Source organism: Ursus maritimus, unplaced genomic scaffold (genome assembly GCF_017311325.1).
Source record: "Ursus maritimus isolate PB19 unplaced genomic scaffold, ASM1731132v1 scaffold_29, whole genome shotgun sequence".
Classification (NCBI taxonomy): domain Eukaryota; kingdom Metazoa; phylum Chordata; class Mammalia; order Carnivora; family Ursidae; genus Ursus; species Ursus maritimus.
In genome coordinates, this window is record NW_024425452.1 from 33,495,801 (window position 1) to 33,516,675 (window position 20,875).

The 20,875-nt window shown below is 36.6% G+C and overlaps 1 protein-coding gene across 4 annotated transcripts in view; it reads right to left on the bottom strand.

The window, feature by feature from the left end:
- UBE3D (ubiquitin protein ligase E3D) overlaps positions 1–20,875 on the bottom strand; it is a 523,493-nt gene that overhangs the window by 483,665 nt on the left and 18,953 nt on the right. For all 4 annotated transcript variants that reach the window (XR_005838364.1, XM_040643700.1, XM_040643699.1 and 1 more), the window contains exons 4-5: positions 15,916–16,147; positions 4,430–4,499 (exon numbers count right to left, since the gene is read on the bottom strand). Coding sequence is in view for 3 of the 4 variants with exons in the window: in XM_040643700.1 (XP_040499634.1) it covers positions 4,430–4,499; positions 15,916–16,147 (302 nt within the window). In the remaining variant the exon portion in view is untranslated. The remainder of the gene's footprint in view (positions 1–4,429; positions 4,500–15,915; positions 16,148–20,875) is intronic.

Sequence of the window (20,875 nt, forward strand, 5' to 3'; positions counted from 1 at the left end):
TACTGCTCAAAGTAATCAAAATAAAAGTTCTGATTTTACAGAACTGGCATATTGCAGGGAAAAGGTGGCTTCAACTTTGTGTGAACCTTTGAGTTTGCTCTTGTAGTAATTTACCCATATATTTTCTATTTATCTTGATCTTCATTCCTTCCTGTGGATTTCAATTACCATTTGGTATCTTTCACTTCAGCCTGAAGAACTTTCTTTAGCATTTTTGTAGAAAATATCTGCTCGTAAGGCATAACTTCCATCTATTTATATGAAAATGCTCTTATTTTGCCTTCATTTTTTTTTTATGGACAGTTTTGCTGGATATAGAATTATTAGCTGACAGGGTTTTGTTGTTTTTTTTTTTAATTTCCCCCCTAGCATCTTGACTATCTCATTTTAGTGTCTTCACTATTTCTGCAAAAAGTCAGCCTTTATTGTATTATCAAGTCCCTGTATGGGATGTTTCACTTTTCTCTTGTACTTTCAAGATTCTCTCTTCATCTTTGGCGTTTATCAGTTTGACTACAATATGCCTGGGTGAAGTGTTCTGTGTGTTTATCCTACTTTTCACTGCAATCTTGGATCTAAAAGTTAGTATTTTTCAGCAAATTTGCCAAGATTTCAGCCATTGTTTTCTACCAGTATTTTTTCCTGAGTTATTCTTTTTCTTCTTACCTCTGAGATTCCATTTACACATTAACTGAAACATTTTATATTGTCCCACAAATCTCTGAGGTCCTGTCCATTTTGATCCGGACTTTTTTCTCTCTGTTCTTTGCATTGGTAATTTCTATTAATATACCTTCAAGTTCAGTGATTATTTTTTCTTCTGTCATCTCAAGTATGTAGTTTAGCTGACCTAGTGAATTTTTTAGTTACTGTACTTTTCAGCTCTGTAATTACCAATGGTTCTTTCTTTGAAGTTTCCAATTTGTTGAGATTTGCTATTAGTTCACTCAAGAGTTTTTTCCCCCTTTCAATTCTTAGCCATATTTATAATAGCCACTTTAACATTGTTGTCTACTCAATCTAATATTTGCGCTTATTCAGCACCTGTTTATTGAGTCCTGTTTTTGAGTATCAATCACTCTTTTCTGTTTCTCTGCAGGTCTAATAATTTCTAAATGGAATAGGACATTGTATATAATATAATGTTGCTATTCTGGATTTTGTTTTGTTCTTTTAAGGGTTGTTGGCTTATAATAGTCAATTAACTAGCCTGGACTCAAACTATGACATATGTCTTCTCACACTGTGTAGCCACTAATGTTTCTGCTCAGTTTTATTTTGCTTACGCTGGCTCCCTAGAGAGTATTCACTATACCTGCATCGGCTAGCTGTCAACAAATCTGGGGACAGCTTTTGCTCAACTACCTTAAGCCATTCAGACTCCCACCTTCTGCTGCCCAATTGTATGTGGATTCAGAAATGAAATCAAACGCATGGGAAATGTACAGGTCTCCTCAAGCTTTTAATTCTTATTGGACTCTCTGGTATCTACTGTGTGCATTTAACAGTCAGCCAGAGCTATGTGAAGAAGTTATCATCTCAGCCCATCCCCTGCCTCCTGCTTCCAAAATCTCCCTCTTAAATTTCTAGTTTCTCTTTGCCTACCTTGAACCTTACATTATTATGACTATAATGATACCATGGAAATGTTTCCTTTCTTGTTCAGCCTTCTGTTTTCTTGCAGTGCATAACTGCTTTCTTTTTCATGTGTTTAGTTTTCCCAGCACCTTTAAGCTAATTCTTCCATATGACAAAATGGCTTATCTCAAGATTGTTACATATGGTCAAAAAAATGAAAGAATGTATCAGTTCATTTTGTAATAGAAAAAATGTTTATTGCAATCTTCTCTCCTTTGCTTCAATCTAGGCTGTTATTCCCTGGGCCTGCCTGTGTGTCCCTCACCCTGGGACTCCCTTATCTGTGTTAGATAATCTGTTTCCCAAATCTCATGTCTTTTCTCTAAAGGTTAAATTCTTAGGTTTGGCGAGGTATATCCTATGGTATATTCCTGAAGAAACTATATATTTGAGGTCTGTGTTTTGAGACACTGTATTTCCAAAACTGTATGTGTTATCTTCATACTTGATTAATAGTTTGTGATAGAATTATGGGTCAAAAATCTTTTTCCTTCTAAATTATGAAGACAGTACTTCACTGTCTTCTAGATTTCAATGCTATTAAGAGTTCAATGTCATTCTAATTCCTAATCTTTTGTATACTACTTGCTTTTTTTCCTCCGGAAACTTCTTCCATGGTGTTTGGAAATTACTCAATGATACATCTTTGAGTAGCTTCCCTGCCATCCCATTAGTCATACTGGACATGTAGTGGGCCCTTTCAGTTGAGAAACCAAAGCCCCAGCTCTAGAAAATAGCCTTGTAATGTGTTTTCAGTATTTTTGTTCTTTGATAATTTCCTAAACTCTGTTGTCTCTATTCTTTCTGTCTAGAATTACTATTAGCTAGATATTGACTATCCTAAAAGTTTCCATTCATTCATTCATTCATTCATTCAACAAATATTTACGGGGTACCCACTATATGCCAGATATTTAGTGCTGAGGTTACAGTGATAAATGAGATAGACACTATCTCTGTCCTCAGGAAAATAACATGATGATTTTTTTTTCTATAATTCCTCTCCAATTTTCAATCTCTGAATTTTGGTTTGATTTATTAGATAAGACAGTTCTTTAATTTACTTTATAGTCCTTTGATTAGGTTTTTTAAGCAACCACATCTTTAATTCTATATTCTCTGAATTATGAAGGCAATATTATTCCATTTCTCTAAGAACATTATTTTTGTTAAAGATTTTCTTCTGTTTTATACATACTTCGTTTCTTCTCAGTGCCTTTATTATGTTTACTTCATCATTTATCTACTTCGGTCTCTTTTATAGTTGAGGTTTGCTCAAATATTTTTTTATTCTCGCCAATCCATTCATATTTAAAGTGTAAGGTAATAAAATGCTGACAGGAAACTCTCAGGTGTAAGTACAAGGCTTGTTGACTGTAGGATGGCTGACTTTAAGCTCATTTTACTGTTGAAGGACCCTTATGAATCAGTGTCTGCACATCTCTTCTGTGGTTGGTATTCTTCCATTTTCCAAGAAAGAGGCGTCTAAAGTCCTGCCTTGAGAGTATAAACAAGTTGTAAATAGAGGAGGAATCTTATGAGTCTTACAGCTCCATGTAAAAATTTTGAATTAATCATCCTTCCTCCAGCCCCTTGTCTCAGACTGCTTTCCCTGTTACCTGCTGCCTCCAAATTCTGATCAGACCAGCTCTGACACTCTACAGCGAGTACTGGCTCACTCCTCACTCAGATGATCTACGGACACCGAGGCTGCAACTTCCTCCATACTGCCAAGGGTGTTCCCACAGCTCTCAGCTTTACAGCGTCCAAGAGTCTGCTTATACCTCTTGTTTATCTCACTGTCATTTCCTCTCCATTTTTCTTTGTCTCCGTAGATGTACATCTTTTTTATTCCTTAACTGACATTTTAACTGGGCTTCAGGGGGACAAATAAAAAAAATCAATTCACCTAATTTGACTGGAAGCCTTAAAATTTTCTGAGTTGTTGCTTAAAGAGCTTGCTTTCATTCTCCAAAATGACATTGAGGGTGGCATTCTTTACCCCTACTCCTTCTTCCTTTTCTATTCACTCTGAGCAAGTAACTACTTACAAGATTCTGATAATTTTAAAATACAAACAAAAAAGGCCACCATCTGCCTTCTCTTTAGTAAACTAGCTGCACTTAAATCACATCTTCTAGTTAATTATATGAAAAACAATTATTCGTTGTCACTGACAAAGCTAATGTAGCATGTTGTAGCTCTCCAGACATTTGTAAACCATATCTTTAAATAACGATGCAATTTAATTATCAGGATTTTATTATATTTGAAAGTGGTATAACATAGACTTTACATAAATATAATGAACGCTGTTGGGAAAAGAACAAGGAACAGAGTACAGAACTCAAAATCTGTTTCTTCCATTTCAACCCCCAGCCCTAAAATACACCTGAGGCAGAGGGCAGCCAAGAAAACTTCTTCATCGTCTCTAGCAACCAACAATTCTGATTGAGGGGTTGTCCTGAGAAAAAAGCTCCTCTATCCTTTAGGACAAACCCAAGAACAAACTTTATACTATTGCTTTATATCCACAGAGAGGATATAAAATATTGAAAATGACCCAGCTTCTTAATGCTTAAAACTCAATACTATGTACTTATAAAGGTCAAAATACACAAACTACTTGGCATATTGGATGATATGTTAGCTGATTTCTATTTTTAAAATAATCAACTCTACAACATATATTAGTTATCTATCTTCCATACAGATTTCCTATAAAATCTCCTTCTACTCTTTTTTAACAAGAAGGCAATCATTTTGGCTTTTTTTATTATGAAATTCTTACCTGATGACATGGTCTCTCCCAACATCACCTTGCAACGCTTACAAATTACTTTGGTATTTGCCTTTGGTTTCTGTAGAACAGAAAAATGTCATTTAAATGTCATTCAGCTTTTCTTAAAAGGAATATATAATTTTAACATAGTCTCTAGAGTATACATTGAACTTTACATTTTATTTTGCCCTCTACTAAATACTGGGAACACATTTAGCTTGTATGCATAATTCACATGCACAGAGATCATTTTTTTTTTCAAATCTAAAGACAGAATAATGAACAGACTGATTTTTCCAAACCTAGCCACTTTCTTGATAATCTAACTGTTGTAAATAATTTGAACAGGAAGCACCTTACATTTCTAAATAGAACTTCCAAACATCCATTACTATTTAGGATAGGCAGATGATGGCCAACAAAGGCAGGGAGAGTAGGTGACTCGTCCCAATTCATGTGTCTAGAAAACAGGAGAATCAAAAACTGGAGCCATTATTTTGACTCTCAGTCCAGTGTAACTTATGTAAGAGTAATCTATAATTCATAACCACTCATCAGAAGTCAAAAATATTTAACCCATTCATCTAATTCTATTTTTCTACTTAAGATACTCATTGTAACTGGAAAAACTGGAAAGTGTTCTGAGACAAATTCTGAAGCATTCTTAAATTCAAAAATCCAAATTAATCATTTGGGATACAGATTTAATGGCTCGCACCCATCTAATCATTAAGCAAACAAAAAAAAATTTCTTTTACATTCAGCGAACAGATTGGTGGTTACCAGAGGAAGGGGCTGGAGTGGTAAAAATGGGTGAAGGGGGTCAAAAGGAACAAATATCCAGTATAGAACTGGAAGTTATGGGGACGTAATGTACAGAATAGCAACGACAGTTAATAATACTGTATTATATATTTAAAGTTGCTAAGAGTAGATCTTAAAAGTTCTCATCACAAAAAAAATTTTTTTTAGTTATATATGGTAATGAATGTCAACTAGACTTATTATGGTGAATATTTTGTAATACATACAAATATTGATTCATTATTTACCTAAAAGTAGTATAACACTATATGTCAGTTATACCTCAACTTTAAAAAAAAACTTACTGATTTGTAGTTTTTTAGAAGAGGTTACATTATAAGCATAGCATGGCGGTTAAGAGCCCTGAGTCTGGGCCAGACTTCCTGAGTTTCAATCCCAGTGCTGTTATTTACTACACACATGACCTTGAGCAAGTTAATTAACCTAATTTGCTTTCCTCATCTGTAAAAGGGAGTTAATAGTAGTGCTTAACTCATAGCGTTACTAGGATTTAAAAAGGAGTGTGTCCTGGGCACATGGTAACTACGAAGTGGATGTTACATAAACAAAAGAAACTTCTGGCACACTCCATTCAAGATAGGCTGAAAACCTATCCCTTCCCACAAAGGGACCAATTTTTTGCCTTTTACTGAGCAGCCACTGTGTATTAAGAATCTACCAAAAAAAAAATGTTTTTGTCACATCCATAGCAATATCTTTGTTAAATCCCTTCAACATTCCTCTCACACAGATACACTGCAGCATGGCAGAAGTCGTATAAAAGTGGGCAGGGAGAAGGAATTTCTGAAACTCTGGCCACCTGAGGTCATCTCTTCTTGGAAACCACAGAATAGAGTGCTGGTCTAAGTAAGGAGTGAGTGCCTTTCTGATGGGGGATAACGTATGTATTGACCTAAGGAATCTTAACTGATTAAGGTAAGTCTGAGTCCAATTACATTTTCCTTAGCATTAATCACTATTTCCTGAAAAACTACATAAAAGTCATATTTAAACTGAGTTCCATGGATGCGCTGCTAGTAATTGATAGAACTGATATTTGAATCTAGATCCTTTCGATGCTAAAACTTGTGCTTCTATGTCCACAATAGCCAAACTATGGAAAGAGCCCAGACGTCCATCAACAGATAACAATAATGTGGTATATACAGACAATGGAATACAACTCAGCCATCAAAAAAAAAATTAAATCTTGCCATTTACAATGACGTGGATGGAACTAGAGGGTATTATGCTAAGCAAAATAAGTCAATTAGAGAAAGATAATCATATGATCTCACTCATGTGGAATTTAAGAAACAAAACAGAGGACAATACGGGAAGAGAGGAAAAAATAAAACAAGACGAAATCAGAGAGGGAGACAAAGCAGAGACTCTTAACCATAGGAAACAAACTGAGGGCTGCTGGAGGGGAGGTGGGTGCTTTAATGCACTAATAACGCTATGAATTAAGCACTACTATTAACTCCCTTTTACAGATGAGGATGGGTAACTGGGTGATGGACATTAAAGAGGGCACATGATATAATGTGCACTGGGTATTATATTGAGGAATCACTGAACTCTACCTCTGAAACTAATAATACATATGCTAATTAATTGCATTTAAATTTTTAAAAAATTTTAAAAATAAATAAATAAAACTTGTGCCTCTAAGCACTATGTCAAGTGTTTTCCGAACTAATTCATAGAATCAGTTCAATGGGTTATGGCCTGCATTTTTTTAAAAAAAGAGATGAAACAGAGGGGCACCTGGGTGGCTCAGTCAGTTAAGCATCTGACTCTTGATTTCAGCTCAGGTCATGATCTCAGGGTCGTGAAATAGAGCCCCATGTCAGGGTCTGGGCATGGAATCTGCTCAAGATTCATTCTCTCCCTCACCCTATGCCCCTCCCCCCCATGCTAGCTCTCTTTCTTATATATAATAAAAATTAAAAGATGAAATGGAACAGAAATATCACAGTACTTCAAACACAGTGTAAGTACTGCTTCAAGAAACTTTTACTTGACATGTTTGTGTGTGTGTATATGTGTTATCAGATCTTGATATAAAAAACGTATTTCTGGGGCGCCTGGGTGGCTCAGTTGGTTAAGCATCTCCCTTTGGCTCAAGTCATGACCTCTCAGGGGTGGGATGAAGCCCCACATTGGGCTCCCTGCTCGGTGGGGAGTCTGTTCTCTCTATAAATACATGAAATCTTTTAAAAAATATGTATGTCTTACTTTAATTAGATTAGAAAACAAGTCATAGAAACTAAGGCATAGAAACTAAGGCAGGTGCCAATCTGTTCAGGTGTAGGTAAGGATACAGGAAGAAGACAGCTCAGAAAGCAAGTATGTTCAAATGTAAAGTTTGACATTTGGGCAGTTTCATGCTTTCTTACAATAAAATCTATCTGTATGGCTCCAAATTGGTATTAAAGACACTTTTTAAAGGACCTATTTTGTACAAGTTAAATCAAACCATCCTCATTAAATCTTACGAAAAACTAAAGGCTTTACTAAAAACTAATACAGGGTATTGGAGTAGAAATGCTTGAGAAGAAGAAATTTTTCTACTCAGAGCAGAAAATTTTTCATCAGGTGCTCTGTTACATATTTCATTTATAATTGCTCTTACAGCACATTTTGCCTTGTCTTTCAATAAAGCAGGAAAAGTGGTATTTGTTGGTTTAAAAAAAAAGGAGTTTACCTTTTCAAGACACTGGTAATCAGGATTTTAAAATGTGATCAATAAAAAGCAAATTATCTCAAACAACCAAATGTGTGTATTTTGATTCAAACAGACAGTAGAAGGTACCTTTAATATAACTGGTAAGATCTGTAAATGGCCTGTATTTTATCATCAAATAATAGTTGTTCATTTTGTCAAATATGAAATGACACTTTGGCTATTTAAAAAAGAAAAATCCATATGGGATGAAATGACATAATGTCTGGGATTTGCTTTAAAGCACTCCAGCGGGGGGGCAGGGGAGGAAATTAAAGGGACAGATGAAGCCTCCTTTATGAATCAAAATGATTGGTATACTGAAGTTCACGGTTCTTTCCTTTTTACATTTCTTAATGTTTACAAAGTTCAACACATTGTATTCTAAGAAAAAAAACAGCCGTATGGATTTAACAAAACAAATGACTAAAATCAATAAATTATTGCCAAGTGCCCCAGCAAAGAAAAAAAAAGTAAAGCTGCTAGTCACACTTGCCAGCTGTGATATAATCGAAGTTCAATTTCGTCTGTTCCTTAAAAGATAGGGTGAAGTTACAGTGTGACCATGCTTTCTAAGTCTAGAATACTATTATGAATCTTATAAAAGGGTGAGGTGCCATCTTTATCAACCTATTATAGGATGCTGGTAGACACAAAAAATAGCATGAAACAATAAGTAAATGCAAGAAGTAAGGAAATCTTGAGGAGGTATCTTTTGAAGACAAGCGGTATAGACCCCCACATTAACAGGCACAAATAACATCCAGTACACTCAAAAGGGACATTGAGGGAAAGAAGTGCTGGATTTTGTGTATGCTATTTTTTAAATCGGGTCTTTTTAATTAAAATATTACAGCACTCTAAGTTTTGTTTAAAGAGAAACTCTGTTTCATAATGCATTTCTCTCGACCGATGCTTAAAGGACATAATAAAGCAAATTGTGCGATGAAGCAGCCTAACAGTGTGGGAACTCGACAGAGCAAACATCAAAGAAAGACCTTGTTGTGGACTAATTAAATCAATATATCTGAGAGACGGCACCACTGCTCAGAGATGTGGATTAGCCTCCTGTCCTCGTTTTTATTTCCTTTTGTGTTGCTTCAATTTCTAAGGACCCTTGATATTGTCTCGCCAAAAAAATGTTTCCCAAGAGATACCATTAGGATGCTGTGTCACCATGTGACATTTCAAAACCCTGCTAGATGGCCAGACTTGGTGATATGAGAAATAGGTTTTCAATAGCACAGAGCAGCCTTGTTCCCACAGGAGCCTTGAGAGCACTGTTTAAGCAGTCCCTCCAAATATATGTTACTATTTTGGTCACAGGCATACTCTTGCAACGGCTGCAATATGCAATTAAAGAGAACTTCCATCTAGGCTAACTTGGAAACAATCTCGTCAAAGCAGCTTGTCATGGCAGAAGTTTCCCACAGTCTCCTTGATACTAAACACCGTCATGTCTGAGTATAAAGGGTCTTCCTTTAACGCATATGATGATTGTTCACAATTGAGAGAAATTCTTGTAAATGGCATCATATAACTGATAAAGATGTAAATGTGAAGAATATATTTCCATACAGAGTGCAGAGTTTACCTAAAAAGGGAAATTCATGGTTTCTCTCATTTAATCTTTCTCCTCTCCTCTTCTACTCACACCTTGCAAATATTTTAAAAATTTACAGCTTAATCACAAGAATGAAAGTTAAAATACATAGCACAGTAAAGTATTAGTATATACATTTAGATTAAAATATGATTTTAATATAACCATTTTAAACATAACAGATTTATATTAACTTCTTATCATTTATTTTTGAAAACTACACAAGGATTAAGTATTATAATTTTAAGCGAACCATATTTAGGTAAAGGGATGGGTGTTTATGGTGACAGTTAAGGCACTTAAATAATTCTGATAACTTTAATTTTTGATGAACTTCCTTAATATGCCCTCAAAATATAAAACAGTGCTATAAACTAACTTACAACCTGAGAGCTGCCCAACTTGCACATTTCCTGAAGTGGTTCAGTTTTCCTTACAAAAATTAAATGAATTTTAAATGAAACTTAACATACGATGCTTTTATTCCTACTGATAATCAGAAGTTAAAATGAAGATTCTCTGGCAATGATTTTCTTTACTTCTTAAATCACATCTGGATTGACTTGCCAACAGGAGAATGATTTCTCCAAGGGCCAAGTCAATGCCATTGATTTTCTTTTAAAGTAAGGTAAACCACTTGTTCTCTGCAGTGAAAGGAAACTGCTTTCGCCCTAAAGCAGCTTCTCTAGCGAGAGCCACCTGACCACACACTGTCAACCACCAACTTGGAGTCGGCCGCACAAGCCCCATTTCCACATTTGGACTCCTCCACTTTCTCTTTTTCCTTGATGGCATCTGCTCTTATGACATCAGCAGAAGTCTTAACTGTGGGCAGACACGGAAATACCTAGGCCTAACTGTATAGTACGTATCTTGGAATAAAAGAACACTTTTAATTTAAATCAGACTATATAGATTATGGTATGTTGTCCTAAAAACAAGAAAGTAGGGCATTTTGGTTTGTAAAATGGCAACATTCCCAATTCTATGCATGAAAATGTGCTTTTAAAAGTAGTATAACACTATATGTCAGTTATACCTCAACTTTAAAAAAAAACTTACTGATTTGTAGTTTTTTAGAAGAGGTTACATTATAAGCATAGCATGGCGGTTAAGAGCCCTGAGTCTGGGCCAGACTTCCTGAGTTTCAATCCCAGTGCTGTTATTTACTACACACATGACCTTGAGCAAGTTAATTAACCTAATTTGCTTTCCTCATCTGTAAAAGGGAGTTAATAGTAGTGCTTAACTCATAGCGTTACTAGGATTTAAAAAGGAGTGTGTCCTGGGCACATGGTAACTACGAAGTGGATGTTACATAAACAAAAGAAACTTCTGGCACACTCCATTCAAGATAGGCTGAAAACCTATCCCTTCCCACAAAGGGACCAATTTTTTGCCTTTTACTGAGCAGCCACTGTGTATTAAGAATCTACCAAAAAAAAAATGTTTTTGTCACATCCATAGCAATATCTTTGTTAAATCCCTTCAACATTCCTCTCACACAGATACACTGCAGCATGGCAGAAGTCGTATAAAAGTGGGCAGGGAGAAGGAATTTCTGAAACTCTGGCCACCTGAGGTCATCTCTTCTTGGAAACCACAGAATAGAGTGCTGGTCTAAGTAAGGAGTGAGTGCCTTTCTGATGGGGGATAACGTATGTATTGACCTAAGGAATCTTAACTGATTAAGGTAAGTCTGAGTCCAATTACATTTTCCTTAGCATTAATCACTATTTCCTGAAAAACTACATAAAAGTCATATTTAAACTGAGTTCCATGGATGCGCTGCTAGTAATTGATAGAACTGATATTTGAATCTAGATCCTTTCGATGCTAAAACTTGTGCTTCTATGTCCACAATAGCCAAACTATGGAAAGAGCCCAGACGTCCATCAACAGATAACAATAATGTGGTATATACAGACAATGGAATACAACTCAGCCATCAAAAAAAAAATTAAATCTTGCCATTTACAATGACGTGGATGGAACTAGAGGGTATTATGCTAAGCAAAATAAGTCAATTAGAGAAAGATAATCATATGATCTCACTCATGTGGAATTTAAGAAACAAAACAGAGGACAATACGGGAAGAGAGGAAAAAATAAAACAAGACGAAATCAGAGAGGGGGACAAACCATAAGAGACTCTTAACCATAGGAAACAAACTGAGGGCTGCTGGAGGGGAGGTGGGTGCTTTAATGCACTAATAACGCTATGAATTAAGCACTACTATTAACTCCCTTTTACAGATGAGGATGGGTAACTGGGTGATGGACATTAAAGAGGGCACATGATATAATGTGCACTGGGTATTATATTGAGGAATCACTGAACTCTACCTCTGAAACTAATAATACATATGCTAATTAATTGCATTTAAATTTTTAAAAAATTTTAAAAATAAATAAATAAAACTTGTGCCTCTAAGCACTATGTCAAGTGTTTTCCGAACTAATTCATAGAATCAGTTCAATGGGTTATGGCCTGCATTTTTTTAAAAAAAGAGATGAAACAGAGGGGCACCTGGGTGGCTCAGTCAGTTAAGCATCTGACTCTTGATTTCAGCTCAGGTCATGATCTCAGGGTCGTGAAATAGAGCCCCATGTCAGGGTCTGGGCATGGAATCTGCTCAAGATTCATTCTCTCCCTCACCCTATGCCCCTCCCCCCCATGCTAGCTCTCTTTCTTATATATAATAAAAATTAAAAGATGAAATGGAACAGAAATATCACAGTACTTCAAACACAGTGTAAGTACTGCTTCAAGAAACTTTTACTTGACATGTTTGTGTGTGTGTATATGTGTTATCAGATCTTGATATAAAAAACGTATTTCTGGGGCGCCTGGGTGGCTCAGTTGGTTAAGCATCTCCCTTTGGCTCAAGTCATGACCTCAGGGTCGTGGGATGAAGCCCCACATTGGGCTCCCTGCTCGGTGGGGAGTCTGTTCTCCCTCTCCCTCTACCCCTCCACTTGTGTTCTCTCTCTCAAATAAATAAATGAAATCTTTTAAAAAATATGTATGTCTTACTTTAATTAGAGGTCAAAACAAGTCATAGAAACTAAGGCATAGAAACTAAGGCAGGTGCCAATCTGTTCAGGTGTAGGTAAGGATACAGGAAGAAGACAGCTCAGAAAGCAAGTATGTTCAAATGTAAAGTTTGACATTTGGGCAGTTTCATGCTTTCTTACAATAAAATCTATCTGTATGGCTCCAAATTGGTATTAAAGACACTTTTTAAAGGACCTATTTTGTACAAGTTAAATCAAACCATCCTCATTAAATCTTACGAAAAACTAAAGGCTTTACTAAAAACTAATACAGGGTATTGGAGTAGAAATGCTTGAGAAGAAGAAATTTTTCTACTCAGAGCAGAAAATTTTTCATCAGGTGCTCTGTTACATATTTCATTTATAATTGCTCTTACAGCACATTTTGCCTTGTCTTTCAATAAAGCAGGAAAAGTGGTATTTGTTGGTTTAAAAAAAAAGGAGTTTACCTTTTCAAGACACTGGTAATCAGGATTTTAAAATGTGATCAATAAAAAGCAAATTATCTCAAACAACCAAATGTGTGTATTTTGATTCAAACAGACAGTAGAAGGTACCTTTAATATAACTGGTAAGATCTGTAAATGGCCTGTATTTTATCATCAAATAATAGTTGTTCATTTTGTCAAATATGAAATGACACTTTGGCTATTTAAAAAAGAAAAATCCATATGGGATGAAATGACATAATGTCTGGGATTTGCTTTAAAGCACTCCAGCGGGGGGGCAGGGGAGGAAATTAAAGGGACAGATGAAGCCTCCTTTATGAATCAAAATGATTGGTATACTGAAGTTCACGGTTCTTTCCTTTTTACATTTCTTAATGTTTACAAAGTTCAACACATTGTATTCTAAGAAAAAAAACAGCCGTATGGATTTAACAAAACAAATGACTAAAATCAATAAATTATTGCCAAGTGCCCCAGCAAAGAAAAAAAAAGTAAAGCTGCTAGTCACACTTGCCAGCTGTGATATAATCGAAGTTCAATTTCGTCTGTTCCTTAAAAGATAGGGTGAAGTTACAGTGTGACCATGCTTTCTAAGTCTAGAATACTATTATGAATCTTATAAAAGGGTGAGGTGCCATCTTTATCAACCTATTATAGGATGCTGGTAGACACAAAAAATAGCATGAAACAATAAGTAAATGCAAGAAGTAAGGAAATCTTGAGGAGGTATCTTTTGAAGACAAGCGGTATAGACCCCCACATTAACAGGCACAAATAACATCCAGTACACTCAAAAGGGACATTGAGGGAAAGAAGTGCTGGATTTTGTGTATGCTATTTTTTAAATCGGGTCTTTTTAATTAAAATATTACAGCACTCTAAGTTTTGTTTAAAGAGAAACTCTGTTTCATAATGCATTTCTCTCGACCGATGCTTAAAGGACATAATAAAGCAAATTGTGCGATGAAGCAGCCTAACAGTGTGGGAACTCGACAGAGCAAACATCAAAGAAAGACCTTGTTGTGGACTAATTAAATCAATATATCTGAGAGACGGCACCACTGCTCAGAGATGTGGATTAGCCTCCTGTCCTCGTTTTTATTTCCTTTTGTGTTGCTTCAATTTCTAAGGACCCTTGATATTGTCTCGCCAAAAAAATGTTTCCCAAGAGATACCATTAGGATGCTGTGTCACCATGTGACATTTCAAAACCCTGCTAGATGGCCAGACTTGGTGATATGAGAAATAGGTTTTCAATAGCACAGAGCAGCCTTGTTCCCACAGGAGCCTTGAGAGCACTGTTTAAGCAGTCCCTCCAAATATATGTTACTATTTTGGTCACAGGCATACTCTTGCAACGGCTGCAATATGCAATTAAAGAGAACTTCCATCTAGGCTAACTTGGAAACAATCTCGTCAAAGCAGCTTGTCATGGCAGAAGTTTCCCACAGTCTCCTTGATACTAAACACCGTCATGTCTGAGTATAAAGGGTCTTCCTTTAACGCATATGATGATTGTTCACAATTGAGAGAAATTCTTGTAAATGGCATCATATAACTGATAAAGATGTAAATGTGAAGAATATATTTCCATACAGAGTGCAGAGTTTACCTAAAAAGGGAAATTCATGGTTTCTCTCATTTAATCTTTCTCCTCTCCTCTTCTACTCACACCTTGCAAATATTTTAAAAATTTACAGCTTAATCACAAGAATGAAAGTTAAAATACATAGCACAGTAAAGTATTAGTATATACATTTAGATTAAAATATGATTTTAATATAACCATTTTAAACATAACAGATTTATATTAACTTCTTATCATTTATTTTTGAAAACTACACAAGGATTAAGTATTATAATTTTAAGCGAACCATATTTAGGTAAAGGGATGGGTGTTTATGGTGACAGTTAAGGCACTTAAATAATTCTGATAACTTTAATTTTTGATGAACTTCCTTAATATGCCCTCAAAATATAAAACAGTGCTATAAACTAACTTACAACCTGAGAGCTGCCCAACTTGCACATTTCCTGAAGTGGTTCAGTTTTCCTTACAAAAATTAAATGAATTTTAAATGAAACTTAACATACGATGCTTTTATTCCTACTGATAATCAGAAGTTAAAATGAAGATTCTCTGGCAATGATTTTCTTTACTTCTTAAATCACATCTGGATTGACTTGCCAACAGGAGAATGATTTCTCCAAGGGCCAAGTCAATGCCATTGATTTTCTTTTAAAGTAAGGTAAACCACTTGTTCTCTGCAGTGAAAGGAAACTGCTTTCGCCCTAAAGCAGCTTCTCTAGCGAGAGCCACCTGACCACACACTGTCAACCACCAACTTGGAGTCGGCCGCACAAGCCCCATTTCCACATTTGGACTCCTCCACTTTCTCTTTTTCCTTGATGGCATCTGCTCTTATGACATCAGCAGAAGTCTTAACTGTGGGCAGACACGGAAATACCTAGGCCTAACTGTATAGTACGTATCTTGGAATAAAAGAACACTTTTAATTTAAATCAGACTATATAGATTATGGTATGTTGTCCTAAAAACAAGAAAGTAGGGCATTTTGGTTTGTAAAATGGCAACATTCCCAATTCTATGCATGAAAATGTNNTCTTTCCCTTCTTCCTCCAGCCCCTTAAAAGCTGTTCTGGTCTAAGGCCATATGCTCTCCTCTATCAACAGGGCAGAGCTGGTGAATAGAGGCAACTGAAAACCACGGAGTTTGGTCCCTGGAACAGTCTGTGTAGCATGCTTTAATTAAGAAAAGGCAGGAGAAAGATAGGAGAAACCAGTTTCTAAGCCAACCTCCAAATTAGCATTTATTTTGAAAAGATATTTTACCAATTTAAAATGGTTCTCAGAAGAAGGACAGTGTGTCTCCACTGGGGCTGATTCAGGTCTTGGCTGCCATAAATCACTTCTTAAATTCACCAAGAAGAAAGAGTCTCCAATAAAACAGTCATTCTCTTGTGGATGAAGTGGCTTATTAGCAAAGGGGTCAGGATGACAACACCATTCTTCAACCAGAGCTCCCCAGTTCTCACTCGGCAATGCGAGCACCCTGAGGAGCTTCCTAGCAGAGAGAGGAAAAACAATTTTTTAAAGAACAAAATGGAAATATAGCATTTTCTTAATTAAATCAGTATGAAAGATGAAAGAAACTCATTAACCACATTGTCTGCAATGATAATTTTCCCCCAGATTACAAAAGTAATACATACTTAGGATAGGCAGCTTGAAAATGTATAAAGGAAATAAAAATCATCCTTTCCTTACTACCCAAAGACAAGCAACTGCTTGGTAAATGATGGGATATTTCCCTGCAACCCTTTCAAGAAACATAGTTGTACACATAAACACAGTCTGGGATCAGAAGATATACACAAACTGTACCCTGCTTTCACCATTTATTTAGTTACATTATGATTCTTAATGACTTCATTCTATTCTATAGCCTTGCCAAAACCTTTAGATCATTCCCTCACTGGTGGATATCCAGGTTTTGAGTTTTTCGGTATCAACAACCCTGTGATGAACCTTCCTATTAAAAAAATTTGTACACATATCTGATTATTTCCTTGGAAAAAAATCTTGCAAGTGTGAGATCACAATCACAAATGACATCCATATTTTAAAATCCCACACATATCGGCAAACTGCTTTTCAGAAAGGCTATATAAATCTGTAATTCTCCCACTTACCTTCTTCAGAATTGAACACCATCACTTTTCCATGTAAGGGGTGAAAATATTCTCCACACATACCGCTTTAATTGGCAACTCTTTACCAGTGAGATTGAACTGGCTTTCATATTTATTGACCAGCATGTTTCTTCTGTGAGTTGTGATCAAGGACTATTTTCCAATGAGGTATTAGTATGTTCTTACTTTTATTTTATCTTATTTTATTTTTTAAAGATTTTCTTTATTTATTTGACAGAGAGAGAGCACAGGCAGGGGGAGCAGCAGGCAGAGGGAGAGGGAGAAGCAGGCCCCCACTGAGCAGGAAGCCCGATGCGGGGCTCGATCCCAGGACCCCGGGGATCATGACCTGAGCTGAAGGCAGCTGCTCAACCGAATGAGCCACCCAGGCGCCCCCTTACTAATTTTTAAAAGTGTATTCTATCTTAAGAATATTAGCCCTTTATCCATCATCTGTGGCAAATATTTTTTCAGTATTATTGCCCTTTAATTTGGGTCCTAAATTTCAAATTACCTAACCCTTTCTCCTGTGATTTCTCCCATTAATTATTTTATAATAAACTTTTTATTTGGGAGTAATTTTAAATTTACAGAAAAGTTACAAAAACAGTACAGATAGTCCTCATATACACTCCACCCAGCTTTCTCTAAGGTTAACATCTTATATAACCATGGAAGATTTGTCAAAACTACAGACTTTATCTGGATTTCCCCAGTTTTTCCATTAATGTCCTTTTTTCCCTTGATCTAGGATCCAATTCATGATAACACACTGAAGTTAATCATCATGTTTCCCTAATCTCCTTTAGTCTGCTACATTTTCTTAGTCTGTCCTTATTTTTTAGGACCTTGAAATGTTTGAAGAGCACTGGTCTGGTGGTTTACAGAATACCCCACAATTTAAGTTTGTCTGATGTTTTCTCAAGATTAGACTGGGGTTATAGGTTTGGGAAAGAACACCACAGAAGTGAAGTGACCTTCGCAGCACATCTTCTCAGAGGGCACACTCTCTCAATCAATATGACTTATCACTGGTGCTGTTAAACTTGAACATTTGGCCAGTGTGGCATCTACCAGGTTTCTCCACTAATAAAGCTACTATTCCTCCCTTTGCATACTCTATTCCTAGGCCCGGACCACACTCGGGGGGAGGGAAACTGACCTCCACTCTACTATCATTTTTTATGCTTAAAATGGCCTTATAATTAAGTAGGCCCTTATATTTGCTACCACTTTTTTTTCCCCAATGGTTTCATTTTTTTCTGGACACCAACAGATACCTCAGACTTTATCGGAAGAAAAGCTAAACATGATTTACCTCTATTCTACACTAAATTAGGGAGATCCATAGTCTAAAAGAAATATGGAAAGGATGATGAGAAACTTCAAAATAGTTAATCCTGAGAAAAACTGAGAATAAAAACATGCTCATGGTCTTCTTAATGCCCATGAGCAGTGTGAATGCTTAAAGTAGCCTGAATACTTACACACCTCCGCTCCTATGCGTAGAAACATATGCTAAGAGTCAGCTGTATTTGATCACAGACCTGTTTATGCCACTTAACCTTATTTTAGTTACATAATTTAATTAAATAGTATGTAAACCAAGGAAATATGAATTGCTATTCCTCTGAAACTAAAGATTTCAGACTAAATGAAAGCCAGTTGTAAAAAAAAAAAATTAACTGGTAAGACATGGAGATACAACTATAGAACATTGGAAAAAGGGAGGAAGAGTAAAAATCTAGAAAAAGTCTACAATTCCATTGCTTTAAGAATGTCTAACTTCTCATTCCACTTAAGAAAACACAAACTAGAAATTGTAGATGATGAATTTTGGAGGAAATAATAGTAAAAAAAAGCTACACAACAGTGGAGTCATGTTCAACAAAAAGATATTGGTTCCAAAATAAACTATTAGTAAATTAATATACATTTGCATGTTTTAAGTTGAAATATTTGAGATGCAAATGTATCGTTTTTTAATGATTTCCCCCATGTTAACCGTTTTCTTTCATCTCAACTATGAATCTCATAAAAAGCCTCTTAACTACAAAGAATAAACTGATGGTTATCAGAGGGGAGGGGAGTAAGGGCATGGGGTAAGTAGCTGATGGGGATTGTTGTGATGAACGCCAGGTGTTGTATGGAAGTGCTGAATCCCTAAGTTGTACATCTGAAACTAATACTACACTGTATGCTAACTAACTGGAATTTATTTATTTATTTATTTATTTTTAAAGATTTTATTTATTTATTCGACAGAGATAGAGACAGCCAGCGAGAGAGGGAACACAAGCAGGGGGAGTGGGAGAGGAAGAAGCAGGCTCACAGTGGAGGAGCCTGATGTGGGGCTCGATCCCATAACGCCGGGATCACGCCCTGAGCCCAAGGCAGACGCTTAACCGCTGTGCCACCCAGACGCCCCATGGAATTTAAATAAAAACTTAAAAAAAAAAAAAAATCACCAATAAGAAAATGACAGGCGAACACAACACTTTCTGCCACTGGAGTCTCTGGAAGGTGACTTGTGGAAGCAGGTCTTTGGGCAGCAGCTCCATGACCTCCTCACCCACCTTCTCAAGCATCAGCCCAAAGCCAAGACCCACAAAGGCTGAGCGCTGCTCCACTGCACTGGTCCACCACAGGCCTCTGCTCAGGAACTCTGCATCTGCCAGTAACAACAAACCCAGGGGACCCTCAAACCTTCCACCTGCAGCCCGAACAGCAAGAGGACTCGAGGACTGGTCAGCTATTTGATTAGGGATGGGGGAGGGGGATTTGTAAATATAATGTGATTCACTCTATTACTGTTTAATGGTCATTCTTCTAGATCTCTTTACTGTTCTTACATCAATATAAAATTAAAATCTACTAAAATATGTCAACCTTTAAAAAAAAAGGCATTTTACAATATGGAAGAGAGTAGACATTTAAATTATAAATCCAGAGGGCAGGGGCGCCTGGGTGGCACAGCAGTTAAGCGTCTGCCTTCGGCTCAGGGCGTGATCCCGGTGTTATGGGATCGAGCCCCACATCAGGGTCCTCTGCTAGGAGCCTGCTTCTTCCTCTCCCACTCCCCCTGCTTGTGTTCCCTCTCTCGCTGGCTGTCTCTATCTCTGTCGAATAAAATAAAATAAAATCTAAATCCAGAGGGCAAAACTAGGAAGAAGAAAGGCTGATTTTAGTTTAACAGAAGGAAGAATCTTCCCTTTCGAATTAGGAAGAAATGTCCACTAGTAGCATCACTCAAGCTGCTGAGCCTGTTTAGGATATTAAGTGATTCTTAAAACATCCATTTTCTAAAAGCCCTCTATGAGCAGGCATTCTGTTGACACAAAATACTAATACACACAGTCCCCTCTCTCAAGGTACTCAGGGTTCTAGCAGGAGATACAGACCTATGAGCAAATAACAAACCTTTATAAAATAAATATAATGAATGCTCATAACAAAGTAATGGTTCTAAATTCATACGGGGTTGGGAGAGGGAACAGCTTAGACCTCCCTGAAAATTTAATGAAAGCTTTCATCCTTTCTTCAAATATACATTCCCACGTGCACCCAAAATCTGCATATTACTTTAGGGGATTCAAGGATTCTTAAAACCAACCCGCAACTTCAGGGCAATAAATACAAAGTGCTAGGGGAGTAGAGTATACATGGATTTCAGAGAAGAGGTAATACTTGAGCTGACCTTTGAACGATAAAGAGTTCTTCAGGCAATAAAAGGAATTAAGGGTATGACGGGTGGAGTTAACAATATAAAGATGCACACTGTATCCGTTTAACTGATAACTGTATTCCTGGTGCCTGGCACAGAGCCTGATTCGGTATAAGTTCCTAAACACTTGTTAGAGGAATGAACAAGCCCACTTTGAGAACTCTAACACGTGAGGCCCCTGGTTGGGTCTGTCGCATACTGAGATAAAAGGGTTAACAAACCTTTTCCCTTGCTGCTTGAGAATCTAACCTTTGGTTTAACCACCTGAGCTCTGTTGCCCTGGAAACCAGGTAGATGCAGGCATGAATTATATTGCTAGGCAACATCGTTTATGGTAAAAATGACCCCTGACTGGTAAATTGCATCTGGACTGAAA